This window comes from Astatotilapia calliptera, chromosome 8 (assembly GCF_964374335.1).
Source record: "Astatotilapia calliptera chromosome 8, fAstCal68.1, whole genome shotgun sequence".
NCBI classification, from domain to species: domain Eukaryota; kingdom Metazoa; phylum Chordata; class Actinopteri; order Cichliformes; family Cichlidae; genus Astatotilapia; species Astatotilapia calliptera.
In genome coordinates this window covers 3,901,907-3,918,873 of record NC_137429.1, presented here as the reverse complement: position 1 = coordinate 3,918,873, position 16,967 = coordinate 3,901,907, and the positions used below count along the sequence as shown (strand labels likewise).

The 16,967-nt window shown below is 41.5% G+C and overlaps 1 protein-coding gene across 2 annotated transcripts in view; it reads left to right on the top strand.

Moving 5' to 3' along the window:
• The first annotated feature begins 14,761 nt into the window (after positions 1 to 14,761).
• The window catches only part of LOC113028019 (SRC kinase signaling inhibitor 1), a 140,941-nt gene continuing 138,735 nt past the window's right edge, over positions 14,762 to 16,967 (top strand). Inside the window, exon 1 of one of the 2 annotated variants that reach the window (XM_080305290.1) lies at positions 14,762 to 15,125. In XM_080305290.1, coding sequence (XP_080161416.1) covers positions 15,104 to 15,125 — 22 coding nt within the window. In that variant the 5' untranslated portion in view covers positions 14,762 to 15,103. The remainder of the gene's footprint in view (positions 15,126 to 16,967) is intronic. The other variant, XM_080305292.1, reaches the window with a different exon arrangement.

The window sequence follows — 16,967 nt, the reverse complement described above, 5'->3', positions numbered from 1 at the left end:
GCTACAGTCGACAGGGGAACAAGGTTTGTAATGTATATGATTTAATTTGAGCAATCTGAAATGCATAATATGTATTATATAGTTTAATAGAAAACGGTTAGACCAGCGTAATGAGCGGTTAAGATGCTGTTACATGAATAATATGGTAATTGTTTTATTTGTTTGTCTAGCTCTTACGTTGGTTCGTTGTCTGATACACGGCAAGGAATAATAAAGGTCATTCAACAACCATCAGTTCTGGCCTTCTCAGTTCGACTGGATGCTACAGTAAGAGCTTGACCGCCGCCATTTTGCTACACCACGACTCGTCCACGAGGGCTCAAGGTTTAACGGCAATTCCCACAACGTCCAGCAGATGGCAGAAGCAGGTCAGAGAACAAAACGGCGAAAGGCATAAGGAAAATAAAGTTAAAATGGAGGATTCAGAAGAAGACATTAATGAACAGTTTGCAAACAAAGAACAAATATTAAATGAGCCACAAGATAAAGCTCAAAGTAACTCTGCGATTCCAAGGCGTTCAGAAAGAGCCAAGGTGCCAACCGAAAAAATGCTAACTTATCAGAAAGAAGAGATAAGTAAAAAAGAAAAAAGACTATTAACTCTTTATGAACAATGGAAAATACGAGTGCGAGAAACAAGAGAAAGATTAAAGTTGGACATTTCAGAGAAAGAAATGGCAGATCTTGCAGATGATGTAGAGCAAAGAAAAGATGAACTGCTAAAGTTGTACACTGAAATGAGAAGTCACATTGCACCTTCATCAGACATACGAAGAAAAACCGATGCATGTGAAGCAGTTACTCATGACATCGTGAAAGTCATCCTGGAAAGAATAAGCGGTGTAGATGGAGATTTTGATGGAGAATATGAAAGAAAACGTCTACGCAGACTATTAGAACATGATTATGCCCAATCCATCTATGGTTCAACTGCAGCATCGAAACGTAGCCAACTGTCTTCAGCCTCACATCTTGCTTCAAAACGAGCAGAGGCAGCAGCAGAACTAGCAGCAAAGGAGGCAGAGTACAAGATTGTACAAGAGGAACAAAGACAGAAGGAAAAGATAAAGGCTCTAGAAGAGGAGCATAAGAAACAAATGGCAGTTCAAACATCAGAGTTGGAATGCCTGAAAGCCGAAAGGGAGGTGGAAGCCGCTCGCGCCAGGTTGGACGCCTACAACAGAGAGTTGTCGCAACTTGATGATGCATATTCAGTTAAGATGGAAAAGGTGAACACAGAGCAAACACCCAAACACACTGTACCATCATACTCCATACCGGCGCCAACAACCCCTCCTAGTGTCAGCCAGCTTGCACAGGCGGTACAAGACAGCATAAGAATAAATAGACTCCCCACGCCAGAACCAACGATGTTTAGTGGTGAGCCAATAAAATTTATTGAATGGAAATCCACTTTCATGTCACTTATTGAACAAACTGGCATCTCAGCAGCAGATAAACTGTACTATCTGAAAAGGTATGTAACTGGCTCAGCTCGCAAGTGCCTTGAAGGGACTTTCTTCAGAAATGATGAAGAAGCGTATAACGATGCTTGGGCAAAGTTAAACCAAAGGTATGGCCAGCCTTTCGTGCTACAAAGGGCATTTAGAGAGAAGTTATCTAGTTGGCCTAAAATACAGTCGAGAGATGCTGATGGGCTAAGGAACTTTGCTGATTTTGTGAATGCATGCACACTTGCTATGCCTCACGTGAAAGGACTGCAAATACTCAATGACTGTGAAGAAAATCAGAAACTGTTGCATAAATTGCCAGACTGGATAAACACAAGATGGAACAGGCATGTAACAAAGATACTCATGGGCGGTGGTGAATTCCCCAGCTTTAGTGAATTTGCCTCCTTTCTCTCGCTTGAAGCAGAAGTAGCATGTAACCCAGTCACTTCCATACATGCACTTCGCTCCCCGGAAACAAATGATGACAAAAGAAACACAAAAGAAGTCAAAAGAAACAAGGCAAGTGTATTTAACATTAACACAACTGAAAGAGATGCAAAGACTAAAATATACAACAGTTCTTCATGCACACTGTGCCAAGAGTTGCATCCACTTATAAAGTGCCCAAACTTTCTGCAAATGACCCTGGAAATGAAAAAGAAACATGTAAAGGACAATAAACATTGTTATGGTTGTTTAAAGCAAGGTCATAGTGCTAAGGACTGCAAACGGCGCCTCACTTGTGAAACCTGCTCTAAGAGACACCCGACCTGTCTTCACGATGAGAACTACAGCATCAGTCTGCAAAGAGAAAAGCAAGCTCAAGTGAGTATAGACAACGCAACACAAGGGAACTCACCTGAAAGTGCAACAGCCATAGCGTTAAATGTCGCTAGAGCAGAACACACAGTCAGCACCTCCATGATAGTCCCAGTATGGGTCTCAACGGCTGCTAACCCACAAAGGGAAAAACTAGTCTATGCGCTACTAGACACGCAGAGTGACACTGTTTTTATAGATCAGGATGTAACACAGAAACTGCAAGCAAATGTGTGCCCTGTAAAACTCAGACTTACCACAATGATGGGTAAAAATGCAGTAGTAAGCAGCGGAAAGGTGTGTGATCTTCTAGTGAGAGGTTACAATTCAGCAACTGTGCTAAGGCTCCCAACTGCTTACACAAAGGACTACATACCTGCAAATAGAGAACACATACCAACATGTGACACGGCAAAACTGTGGAGTCATTTGTCGTCCATTGCAGATGAGATCCCACCGCTCCTCAGTTGTGAGGTGAGTCTCCTGATAGGTTATACTTGTCCCCAAGCTCTGGCACCTAGACAAGTACTCTTAGGTAAAGACAATGAGCCATATGCCATCCAAACTGATTTAGGATGGAGCATAGTTGGCAACTCAGTGCCATGCAGTGCATCAGAGACAACAAGGAGTCTCTGTCACAGAATAACTGTTAAAGAAATGCCTCCATGTACTCCCGCAGATGCAATACGTGCACTAGAAAGGGACTTTAAAGAAAACGAAATAAACGAAAAGACGGTGTCTCAAGATGACCTTAGGTTTCTTGAGAAACTTGAACAAGGCATAACACAAGCAGAAAAGGGACATTATGAAATGCCATTGCCATTTAAAGAAAGGCTACAAATGCCAGATAACAGACAACTCGCCGAGAGCAGACTCAATCAGCTCAAATGTAAACCAATGCGTGATGAAAAATACAAAAGAGACTATGTCACATACATGAATGACATTATACAAAGGGGTGATGCCAAAGAGATTGATGATAATGGACCTGAAGGCGAGACACAAAACAATACTACACCACAGCAATGGTTCTATGTACCGACGAGTGAAAACCCCGCTGACATAACATCAAGGAGCACATCAGTAGCGGAACTGCTATCATCAAACTGGCTCACAGGCCCTCAGTTCTTATGGGAAAAGAAGTTAAACCTTCCAACTAAAGAGTCTATTGAACTTTTGGTGGGAGATCCAGAGGTGAGAAACGTGCAAACACTCAACAGCCAAACTACAGAACACAGAAGTCTCTGTGACCGTCTCACAAGGTTCTCATCCTGGTCACACGCTGTCAGTGCCATAGCACGTCTCAAACGTTTCCTACTCAGAGACAAATCAAAGTCACTCAGCACTGTAACTGAAAGACATAACGCTGAAATAGTGATTATCAAAAACTTACAAGGGCTAACATTTTCAGATGAGATAAAGACATTAAGCAAAGGAAAGGCACTACATGAGAGCAACAAAATGTACAACTTGGATCCTTTCTTGGACGAAGACAATGTGCTCAAGGTGGGAGGAATGCTACAACACTCAATGCTTCCTAACACATTCAAACATCTAACTGTCATTCCAAGAGACCATCATATTACTAAACTCATAATCGCTCACTGTCATGAAAGAATAAATCATCAAGGAAAGAGCTTCACAATGAACGAAATACGGTCCAGCGGTTATTGGATTCCCAAGCTAAGTCAAACAGTATCAGACTACATCCGTCAGTGTGTGACATGTCGGAGACTAAGGAGAGCTGTGGAAGGACAAAAAATGAAAGATCTCCCCACAGAAAGAGTCGAACACTCCGCCTTTCACATATTGTGGTATGGATGTTTTCGGCCCGTTCCTAACCAAGCAAGCAAGAAAAGAAAACAAAAGGTACGCTCTCCTTTTCATTTGTTTCTATTTACGAGCAGTACACGTAGAAATGTTAGAAGACCTGACTACGGACGCTTTCATTAATGGACTAAGGTGCTTTATAGCTCTGAGAGGCTCTGTCAGACAAATAAAATGTGATCGAGGTACTAACTTTGTAGGTGCCAAAAATGAACTGTGTGCAGCACTGAATGAAATAGACACTGAAAAACTGACAATCTTTCTATCTGAAAAACAATGTGATTTTGTGTTTAACACACCCCATGCTAGCCACGCAGGTGGAGTATGGGAACGACAAATTCGGACTGTGAGAAACGTCCTCAACGCCACACTTGCTCTCGCAAAGAGACGACTCACCGATTCATCACTCAGAACCTTTCTCTATGAAGCAGCTGCAATAGTAAACAGCTGCCCGTTGACGACAGACAATCTCAATGATCCAAACTGTTTGAAACCAATAACTCCAAATCATCTCCTAACTATGAAAACCACAACAGCTTTGCCTCCTCCAGGACAGTTTGTTAAAGAGGATCTGTATGCTCGGAAGCAATGGCGTCAGGTACAATACCTAACGGAGCAATTTTGGAGCAGATGGAAGGGAGAATATCTGCACAACATCAGGGTCCGGCAGAGATGGCATGTTGTTAAAAGGAATATGCAAGTAGGTGACATAGTGATGGACAAGGAAGAAATACTGCCACGATCCCAATGGAGACTTGGTAGGGTTGTGGACACCATAACAGACGAAGATGGACTTGTGAGAAAGGTCAAAGTAACCTTTGCAGACAGAAACCTTAGTAAAAAGGGTGAACGTTTGCATAAGATGTCTACAGTGGAACGCCCAGTTCATAAGTTGGTTCTACTGCTGGAAAGTTGTGAAAAACAAGATGCACTAAGCAGTTAAAATGCGATGAGAATTTGTTGTTGCATATACAAAGGTATTATCATTGTTAAGTTACCTGTTTAGAAATTATTTGTGTTTTATTTGTTTGTGACAGCAAATAATTTGGTGGGAGTGTAGCAGCGGATGTGTAAAGCTGGCCCACATTCACGTAATGTAACGTTTGTGCTTTTGTTTTGGTAACTTCCTCTGGGACCGGAAGTGAATGTTTTAACGGTAAACGGCTTGATGTGCAGAAAGACGGAAGAAGGTGAAAAATTAATGCTAACGGAGAAAAGGGAGAGAGGGATATAGTTAAATTGTACGAAAACGAATGGTTCTAGCTACAGTCGACAGGGGAACAAGGTTTGTAATGTATATGATTTAATTTGAGCAATCTGAAATGCATAATATGTATTATATAGTTTAATAGAAAACGGTTAGACCAGCGTAATGAGTGGTTAAGATGCTGTTACATGAATAATATGGTAATTGTTTTATTTGTTTGTCTAGCTCTTACGTTGGTTCGTTGTCTGATACACGGCAAGGAATAATAAAGGTCATTCAACAACCATCAGTTCTGGCCTTCTCAGTTCGACTGGATGCTACATATATACATATATATATATATATATATATATATATATACACACATTTTCTGTCTTATTTCTTTATTGCTTTTGAGACAGACCCGAGCTCTTTTGTCTTTTTGGCTCGCGTATATCACTGCAGGTCCTAGTTTACCCTTTGGATTAAGCATCGCATTAGTGGGCTCACTGGAATACAAAGTGAAGCTTTGCTATTTAGCTCAGTTGTCTCTGGTTTGCTGCCACCTGTATCCAGCCAAACTGGAAGAAAATCTGTTGATATAATGCCTGTGACAGCAGAATTAGGCTGCTTATGAAGTTTTCTTTGGACCAGAAATCTAACACTGACAAAGCAGGTGATTACTGTTATTTTGTAGCTGCCAAACCCAAATAGAGGTGCTTCCATTAGGGTGAGGAAAGCCAGACAGCTCGTACACAGAGCAATCAGTTAGCAGCAAATTACTTGGGTAGATCATGTGTATGACTCATATTGTCAGCGTTTTGCCCTTTGGGAGCGCTGCAGCCACCAATCATGAACCCAACAACAAGCTAAGCATCGTAATCAAATAAAACCCAGTCCAAGAATACACCGTTGACACATTACAGCATAAAAGTCAAATGTTTTCACTGCTTATGCGCTTCAAATGCTTTCTACATGTCTTTGTATTCCTTACAAAGTCAACTCGCATATTTTCATAAAAATGGGATTAAGTCAACGTTAATCAAATTATTAAACACACTTTAATTTTTTAAGGTTAAATATCCTCAACAGGAAACTCAAATTTGACAAACCATAACCAACAAAGATGGATCCCTTGGACACTGAGGTGTGCTGCATTCGAGGTGTTTCCTGTCTTGTGGATGCCTAATTGGCTGCTACACCAATAAGGTACTTATAACTTCCTTTTGCCACTAGGTGGCACTTTGACTATGACTAAATATTAACATCTAGATGTCTCCAGATTTGGACTCAAACATGTGACATTTGGAACATGTTGGACAATTCACCCTGAGTCATAACAATCTCTGCTGTGATGAATGATTGAAATTCAGCATGCTACAACATCTTAAATTTAAAAGTGTAGACTTCCAGTTGGATTTAATGTACAGACCCAGGAGGAATTTTTTATACATCATAGATTTTACATGATATGCTTGGATTTCATAAACAAAGGTGTAGTTAAGTGTAACGCCGCGGCTGCTTCATAAACATTTTGTAGGTGGTGCTGAAGTCATTTTACCACATAAGACCCATAGATGATGAAAGCTCTCATCGTTTCAGATGTATGTTGCCAATTTTCGAGAACTTTTTAAGCCTTTTTGACCCCTTGAAAAGAACTTCCTGTTTCATGGTGAATCACTGTTGAATGAAAACCTTAAGAAACATCACGGTCAGATGATTCTTCCTGACACTTTTCAGGAGGATGTTTCCAACCTATCTCACGGATGGCAGCCACAAATCCATGACTTCAGTACAACCAATCAAAATAAGAATTTGCAGATATCACCCTTATGGAGAATTCTGATGTACATTTTTCCGTTTTACACGGATCTTGTAAAATATGACGAATCCTTTCACTGTTCGTACGTCGTAAAATATTGAAAAGCTGTGCATGGATCAGTGTAGATGGAACAATGTCACCTCCGTCACAACCTTACGTTGTTTCACAATAAAGTGCTAGAGGAATACATTTTATCACCACCAGGGATTAAAAAAGTCCAGTTGCACCTGGGTTGTATGTCACCTAAAGATTTTTCAGTTTTGCCTTACAATAACTGCACCACAAATGTGCCGTACAGAAGACAGAGAGCTCTAAAAGCTATTTTTACGTGTACAAATAGAAAATTTTGGTGTCAGCATATCAGCGTGAGCATAGAGTTTACAGCACTGGTACTGCACTGACGATGTGACCCAAATTTTAGTATTTAGTCTGCCAAATGGAGTGAGGGGGGAAGCTTCAGATCAATCCTTATTTATCTCTTCACTCTTCAAACATCATACTGCACATGATAACTTGAACAGACCCTGAGCAACTGCTGCAAGCTGGAACTATAAGAGACAGAACAACTAGGTCATCTCCTATATTCACATATTTGCTCTCTTTTTTTTTTCTTTTTTTGTCAAATCATAACTGTTCACACTGTAATATTATCAGCATGACAAAGGAAATAATTTGAATTTGACAGGAATTTATTTTCACGTTAAGCAGAGCATCACTGCTCTCTCCTATCTGTGCTCCAACCAGTGGTCATCAACCCGCTGCACTCTTGGTGTCACAGCCTCGCTAATCTAAAGTGGAGGTAAAGGCAAAACAACTTTTTCATGTCAATATATGAAATGTAATACATTTAGAAAAAAACATAATGCATGCAGTTGTTGCTACTACAGATGTTTCTAGACACGCCCCCTCAGGACACGAACATGAACATGGTTGTGTTGGTTTTGTTTTTGCTTTCCATCCTCCTGTCTTTCTTGGTCATACTTGGTTTCATGGTAAAATAGTCTCCTCACATAAATACCTTCCACTCATCCTGAACCATTTGCACCAACATATTGATATTAAATGCACACAGTTAAATGAAAACAATAGAAATGAGTACAATGAAATTATCACGAAGCCACAAAAGCTTCACTCGATTATGATTTTTTGTTATTGAAATATACAGGAAGGAAATTCTTTCATCTCCTTTCATAAGTTTCAGTTATTTAAGATGATAAATTGTACGCCTTTCACTTTTTATGTGTGGATAATTAAAAAAAGGAGAATATCTTGTCACATTGTGCCATGTTGTGAATTTAATTAAAACTGAGCATTGTTACATCTGACATCATAAAATCCCACAGTGGTTGGGCTATAATAAAACGATTTATGACACAGCTGCTGCGCCACTATCATATTTAATTGACGTCTCTTAAAAATAAGGCTCATTTTTGGTTAAATGCCCGTTTCCTTCAACTCCTCTCTGCTCTCATCTCGTCCTCACCTCCTCCGCTTGTGTTTCTGGTAGGAGTTAATAACACATAAAGAGAGGAGTCGAGGATGTGCAGTTTGAGCAATGAGAAAGGCGGCTCATCACTTTGCTCCTCTGTCAGTTTTCAGTTTTCACTGCTTTGTAATTGTCCGCCCCACCCTCACCAGTTTCATCTACACCCAATTAGGCGGTTGCCCTCGTTTGAGTGTGTCCAGCTCTTCCTCGTGTTGACCTCATGTTGTATGACCTCCTGGACTGCCTTTTCCCTGCTTCTCTCACCTGGATTGTTTACACAGTGCCTGCCTTCCTGTGCCTGACCACGGACTCCCCTGACTGTTAAATTGACCAGTATTACATAAAAAATTTAGATATTGACTCAGTGATAACTGAGAAGCATAAAAAAGAACAGCCGACAATTTTGTTGGGCAGCAACAGAAAGTTGAAGTAAAAAATCTATAATATATAGCACCTTAATAATTCTTTGCTGGTACTGCATCCTTGGCTGAGTGTGTTTTAGTGTTAAAATTTGCAGAGAGCAAGATTAAAAAGAAATGGCACATACTTGTACAGCACTCATTATTTCTCAACTGTTTATTTTTTGTGCCGGAGCTTTTCCATCCTAATTAATTAGTCAATATGAGCCCTGCTGCAGCAGCTCCCACAGTTCCAGTGGCTGCAACGCTTTCTCTTCTTTGTCTCTCTAAATCATTACATGACATCCAGGAGAGCCATTCAAATCTGTCCGCTCAGTCTTAGAAATGCATTAAAATAACATAGCGGGGTGTTTACCTGACCCACTTTTGGCATAATAACTCACATTCACGCAAGGATCAAAGTGTCTGTCTGCCCGATTCTTGTGAAGTCTAAAAATAGAAGAACTGAATTAAAACCAGAGCAGTGACAAACAAAAGGTGTTTGAGCCATTTAGCAGGGGCAGGGATAGCTCAGTAGGTAGAGTGGTGGCCCCATGACCGGGAGGTGGTTCAAATCCACTGCTCCCCGGGTGCCCAATGGCTGCCCACTGCTTCACTGAGTGAATGGGTTAAATGCAGAGATCAATAAAGTAGACATTCTTCTGAACCCAGATGGATGGCATCTAATTGAAAGGCAGCCTGAGACCGTTTCAATAATTTCATCCGTATTTAATGACAGACTTGCCCAATATAATATGTTAACACACTGATACATTAGTTTTATTGTTTTAATGACAAGGTGTCTTTGATTAATTCTGGCTTTATGTTGTTTTTTCCAGCAGGAGTTTGAAGCTTTTGATTCTCAGTTGCTAAAATACCTCATCTATCAAGCTGTGGATTTAATGACTGTGAAACATGCTTTATTTCACTCTGATGTTCTCTTCTCTGTTTTTATATCCCTGTGTCTATCCAGGTTTGCCTCCTATCTGTTTAAACTCCAAAAATCCTCCTCCTCCCAAACTACTCAGGATACCTCAGCTGTAAGGTATTGTGAGTTCTGCAGACCTGTACTCATCCTGCATTTGCTAAGCTCATTTTTGGAAATGTCCAGTTATCTACAAGCATCTCTGAATTGATCCTGGACCTGACTGAGTCCTTTATGTGGGCTCTCTGACCTGACCTATAGCATAAAGCTGATAATGGAGGGCCAGAGCTGGCTGCTGGCACACTGCCTACGCCTGCAGCCAGCAATTAAAAACATATATAATTCATGGCTGCTGACCATGTAAAAGTCCACTGTGCTCGTGAGCCATCTTTGATCATATCTGTGGTGCGGTGCCATCAGATTTGCCCACACAAAATGTGGGGATTGTAAAGGCTGTAGCTTAAAGATGGTCATAACCACTGTGACGTTATAGTGACTGTATGCTGCCATCCAGCTTTGCTCCGTGCCCTCACAGGCTTCTCTGAGGTGGAGCACGTCTTTCACTAATAAGGAGGTTGGTGGAGTCGCTCCTGATGCATTCACAGGCGTCTCAATGTGTGTGAATAGATAGAAGTGCTAGAAAGCACTTAGAGACAGAAAGAAGTGGTTTCACGAGTGAACGAGGCATGTTGTATAAAGCACTTTGACTGCTCAATAAAAAAGAAAAGTGCAACACAAGAACCAGTCCATGTACCATTAAGTGACTTCCTCATGCAGTACCACAGTTCCTCTCTTATCATATACTTTCTCTAGTTCCACAAAGACACAGTGCAGCTCCTGCTGACCTTCTCTGCAAGTGGCCTTAATTGGCATGACAAAATAAAGTCACTTGAGTGAGTGCATCAGGCTTTTTGACAGGAAATCATACAGGAATATTTGGAATTATAACTGCTGCATTAATTTTGGTAAAGCATCTGAATAAGATTGATGACCACCGTGATGATAACCAGGACAGCAAACTAACACGACAACTAAACTTTCAAAATAAGAGCCTGAAGGGAAAGTAAAATGAGCACAAATTGTGACAATGAGTCGCCATTTATGCTCACGTGGGAAATTATCTGGGAAATAGTCTGAAAACATTTAGACATTTTCAGCATCATCAAATTGATAAATCTTTACCTTCATGACATTACAAAGGACAGATTGTGCTTCATTCACTGGGTTTAGTAAGGTAGTAAAACATATTCCCCTAGCAGAGAATCTAAACTGCACTTAAGGATCAAAGAAAAAGAGTCATTTCGTCTTATGTTAAACCCAGAACGTGACCTACTCCTGACCAGATGACGCATTCGGCACACATTACCATAGTGTGTTATTCAAGGTTCAGTTTTTCTGCTGTGATGTGATGCCACCACGATTCTTTTCTTTTGCTGCTCTAAAAGTACAGGTAGACTTTCATGACACTAGTGTAACTTTCTTTGACGGCATGTGTTATCGTGACAGGGGTGCCACTTTTTCATTTTCACCCGTGAACCTTCAGCAGGTCTGTGTACAGCCCTGCTGTCACTGGACTTGAACTGGTGTCCCCTTTTCCTGACATATGGCAGTTAACAGGGACACCGTGAGTCCTTTTGAAGTTCTCTCCACCTGCCTCTTCATCTGTCTGCGGGTAATTGCTGCCGCACGGCGTGGCGTATGTGGGGTTACAGCGCGTGTTTCCAGTATCGCGATTCATTATTCAGCCCCCCTGGCCAGACGTAGCAAGAGAGCAGCTGCTCTTCCTCTCACCGGTCAACCAGGAATCCATGAATCTCTAATTATCCTGTCATCTCTGTCTGTCTCTCTGCCTTTCCTCTCTTTTTCCTGTCACTGCTCTGTATTTATTCCTTCTCTCTTCATCTGTCTGTTTTTCTGCTTGGTCTGTCATTCAGGCCTGTCAGCCTGTCACCCCCTCAGTCTCCTCCTCCTCCTAGTGTTCTTTCTTTTAACCACAATCCCCCCTCCCGCATTCTGCACTGCACTCTCCAAATTTTTGCTTTACATTTAAATATTGCAATCCAGTGTTTATAAAGTCAAAATCTGCTTTTAATCCACCTAAGAAGCATGTAAACAAGCCTTTTTCACCCCTCTGTAATTACATTTCCACTGTTTCTCTCTCCTCAGGGTGCATTTGTTTCTCGCTAAGCTGTGGCTGTGCGCGCTAATTGCTTCGCCACCTATAGAAAAGTGCCTCTGATGTCACCTCTCAATGAGCTTTCGAGAGAGAAATCAAGGCCGAGCATACATCACAATGTTATATGTTTCTATTAGCCACCTGTGACACCTGTGGGGGTGTGTATGTGTGCAGCAAAGTGAGGGCGAGTAGCTCAAAGGCAAAAAGCACACACTCCAGAGCATTATGACAAGCACACGAGCGTCCATCCATCCCCCCAAGGCCCAGTGAGTGCCATCTTTAATTTATAGCTATGTTTTATTTACCAGCACGTCAATTCAGGCCACTAGGCAACAAACAAGGCTCCGTGTTGGCGGGTGTACAGCATCCTGTCCACTCTGTCAGAGCACACATCCCACACTCGTCTCTTACATAAAAGTTTTAGTAAACTTTGTTCTAAGGTGCAGCAAAATTAAGAAGTTCAGTTTACACATCATTTACACACAAGCTACACTCATTAAATTAAATGCAATTATAACTGTGATCCTTTGATTTACATTATTGTATGTAATCATGGAACTGCATCATGTTACTTATCGAAGAAATTTGGCTAGCGAACCAACTTCCACTCAGATATCAGTGTTTCTGCCATTAGAAGCTTTGCACCTCAGGCTCGATTTATGTATTTTCTGGAACACAAAAACTCATAACCACTCACTGATCTATCTTATTAGCTAGTGATAGCACCCATGTACTTATCAGGAAAGTGTTTGCACAGGTCGAGGGAGGTCTTCCTGTAGAGTTTTCTAGGACTCAATCTTTTTGCAAAGAGGTGAGTCACCCCCTACTGGCCATTAGAATGCAGGCCTAAGGGTCTTGTGCACTGGCTTCATTATTCACAGTCAGAGGCTATGCACATGTTTTATACTCTCTGTTGCTGGAAGTGAGAAGTGAACTTTTTCCCTAATTTTCATGGCACCCCTGTCGCGATAACGCATGCCGTCAAAGAAAGTTACACTAGTGTCATGAAAGTCTACCTGTACTTGTAGAGCAGCAAAAGAAAAGAATCGTGGTGGCATCACATCACAGCAGAAAAACTACCTGAATAAACTGAACCTTGAATAACACACTATGGTAATGTGTGCCGAATGCGTCATCTGGTCAGGAGTAGGTCACGTTCTGGGTTTAACATAAGACGGAAATGACTCTTTTTCTTTGATCCTTAAGTGCAGTTTAGATTCTCTGCTAGGGGAATATGTTTTACTACCTTACTAAACCCAGTGAATGAAGCACAATCTGTCCTTTGTAATGTCATGAAGGTAAAGATTTATCAATTTGATGATGCTGAAAATTCTAATCTGCTGCTAAGTCTCTTTAATGCCGCTGGAATTACAGCTATTAGAACACAGAACACACACCAAGAATACCTGCTCAATAATTAAAATCAATTTCACTTTATCTGCCGACAGACTAAATCAATTTCCTCGTCTCCCTTATTAAGCTGCAGGACCATGACATTAGATGTATTCAGTTTAAAGTTCCAGAACTTGAATGTGTGCAGTCGTCACCTTAGAAACAAACAGCAGCGCTGAGAGCACACTCAGCGATATAATAATTCACTTTAATTAAAATGTTTATTTTACTGCGCTGTGCGATAAATCCCACGATTAACAATTTTCTGGAGCATTAATGTCTTGTCTTTTTTGAAACAATGTTGCATTTTACTGTTACAGTGGGAGAAATAATTGTTTGATACCCCGCTTGATGTTTCTTGTAGTTGGTCACCGGGTTTTCATGCTTAGGATTGAGGCTGTGCAGGAAATTTTAGGTTTAGTGGAGCCGAGTGCATAATGGAATTTTGTTTGTAGTATAGTCCTCTGGTCATTTGCTGGTGTTGGTGATTAGCTGATGAAAATAAATGTTAAAGAAAGGAAGCTTAGAGGGAGAATATTAGTCACGACTTATTTTAAAGTTACAATCTGTTCAGACACATGGAAATAATAATGATTTCATAGATGATAAATTCTAATCAGTGCTTATCATATTTACTTTCTATTATACTTCAGTGCACCTGTGTTTCCAGGTGAGTTCAGGATTTCTTTCTTACTTTCTCAGATGCTGTTTTCGCTCGCTTTCCTGGAGATCCTATTACCAGGTGTCACAGTGTGTGTGACGTACAGCCTCTCTGACCCTGAACACACACACGCTGTCTCATTAATTCATGGCCTTCAACTGCAGATTGAATTACAGCCGGTGCTGGGCCGGGATTTACTTTGACAATATCCCTTTGTAGTGGACACACACACACACACACACACACACACACACACACACACACACACACACACACACAAAGATAAGCTGTGTCTGCACTGTTCTTGATATCCTGATATCAGTGTTTTCTATGCCACGCTATGCTTGCTGTTATTCATTATTTATCACGACCATTAGTTTGTCTGAGATACATCAGCATCCCCCCCTTTTCCTTCACCCCCAATTTTCTGGATTCCTTTTCATCCTCCGATCGATCGCTTCCCCCTCCTCAGCTGCACAGGGAAAAGTGTCAAACCCACACAGTGATGCTGAATTACTGATGCTCCACACCACAGTATATTCCCACAGACACATGTGAGCGCACGATTCGGATCCTGTGCGTATCACGATGAGATCAAAGGCAGCGGGAACGGGGTGCAGTCCCTTTAAGAGAAGCAGGACGGGGAGGGCTGTGCATCCATAAAAGATGAGTTTATTCAGTGGCCATGCTAAGACATGGTTAGGAACGCCTCTGCACTCCAGCGTTCTCTCATATCCATCACAGGCGCTTCACACACTCATGCTGACACAGCTCCTGAAGAAGCCGAGACATGGACACGCTGAGAAGAAAGGGATAAAAACTGGACCTGAAGAAGAGAGGAAGCGGGAAGAAACAACAGCAGAAGAAGAGTGACAGGGGAAGAAAGAAGAGGGAATAAAGAAGATAAAAGAGAAAGTGTGCAGTAGAGGAAAGTGAACAGGTGCATCAAGGCGGAGAATGGGCAATTCCTCCTTCCCAGGCATGTCCCCTCTCTCTCCGTCCATTCTGTAGTTGCAGGTATTTCTAACTTGAGTGCCTTTCTCTGACGTGCTGGGGGATGCTGGGAAAGTACCGCTCTCCCTCTTCTTCTCTTCAGTGTTTTGCTGTCTGTGTTGTTTCCGCACATGTATCTTTGCCCTGCATGTTTTATGGAAGAAGACTTTTTTGAAGCTTCTCCAAACTTATTATTTTTTATTCATTTTCGAAACAGCTTCTGATTGAGTAACCGCATCACGTTGGAATAACCAGTTTTGAGTGCTGCAGTCCATTTTGTATGTATCAAAAGTGCCTTTGAAATGCATTTCAGTGCAGATATTGAGAGGACTCTGTGTGTATTTGGGGGTGTGAATGTCTGCTGGTGTCGGTTGCGTCTGGCAGCAGTTCTTGTTTACTGCCTGAGCGGATGGGAGGCTGTGGATGTCCTGGCTCTCAGAGGCTGGCATCTGGACCGGAGTGAAAGAGTGCTATTGATGGATTTACTGAGGCTGCTGTTGCTGCTGATCAGAGAGGAGATGGAAACAGTGATACAAGCAGGAAGAGAGCTGGACATTAATGCAGTGGCTGAAAAATATAAAAGCGGTGGAGACAAAACACATCTAGTAAGCATATGTATCACCACTTTGATTCTTGGGTAGGTGGAGGAATGATTTAAGTGGATTTTTCGCATCTGCATTAAACTCACACAGGTAGCGCTTGGGTTTTTCTTAAAGTCCCTAAATAGAAGTTGGCAGTGAAGCCAAAAACTAATCTCTACTCTCCTCGTAGATTTTCAGCCATCTGGAGTTGGGAAGCTCTGCAAATGCCCGAAAGTCCACATACACTGATCAGCCACAACATTAAACCCACTGACAGGTGAAAAGACTAACACAGCTAATCTCACTGTAAGGCAGTGTGCAGCTGGTGAACCTTGGTTGTTGGCCTTCATATGGACGCTGCTGACAGTATATAAACATTGCTGCAGACCAACCCCACCCCATGTCAGCAGCACTCCCAGTTGGACAGTGCTCCCTGCCAAATCTCAAAAAATGGCTCAAGAACAGAGTGAAAAGGTTAAGGGATTAACTCAGACTCCAGTTTCCCACTCACAGAATTTCTGATCCACAGGAAACCCGTAGAGGTCCTGTATCTCTACTCCAGCTCTTTAAAGCTAGCCTAGGATATAAAGTAGGTTGTTTTATTATTGTGGTTAACTGCTTAAAATCTGGCTTTCTCTCCATACTCTAATCATTGTGTTGTTCCTCAGTGAGATAACTGATATAGCTACTGTTATATGGTTACTGGGAATCCCAAATGCGGAAAATATATAACACCGCTCTCTCAGCAGCATCGATGTTTCTAGTGAGATGATGGGAAAGAACGTGGACTATACCACCTGAGAAGACAAGAATAATGATTTATCCTTACCTTAATTAACTATAACCCAGTGGTTCTCAGCTGAACTGCTAAAACTGTATCTATCAAAACAGGTGGGCAAAGGTGGTCCCGTAGAACTTCTAATCATGTCTGTAGTAAAATTATTTGTGACCACGTTTTCCATTTAGTCAGGCAGAAATATATTTTTATTAAAAGTGAAAGGCACAAAATAAAAATAAAGACTTCATCAAGTGACCAAAACCAGCAGGGAATAGCTCCAGCAAGAAAATGGCGATACAGTGCTTCTGTTTAACGCCATAAACACGTCCGGCGGTGTAGCGGTGCTGCTCAGCGATGTGTTCTAATCTTCCACTAACAATGGTGCAGTAAGGCACAGAAGACTAAGCTGCAGACAATATGTTTGTAGGATCAATTCAGTGTTGGGTTTGTTCGTTTGTTTTTGCTTTTT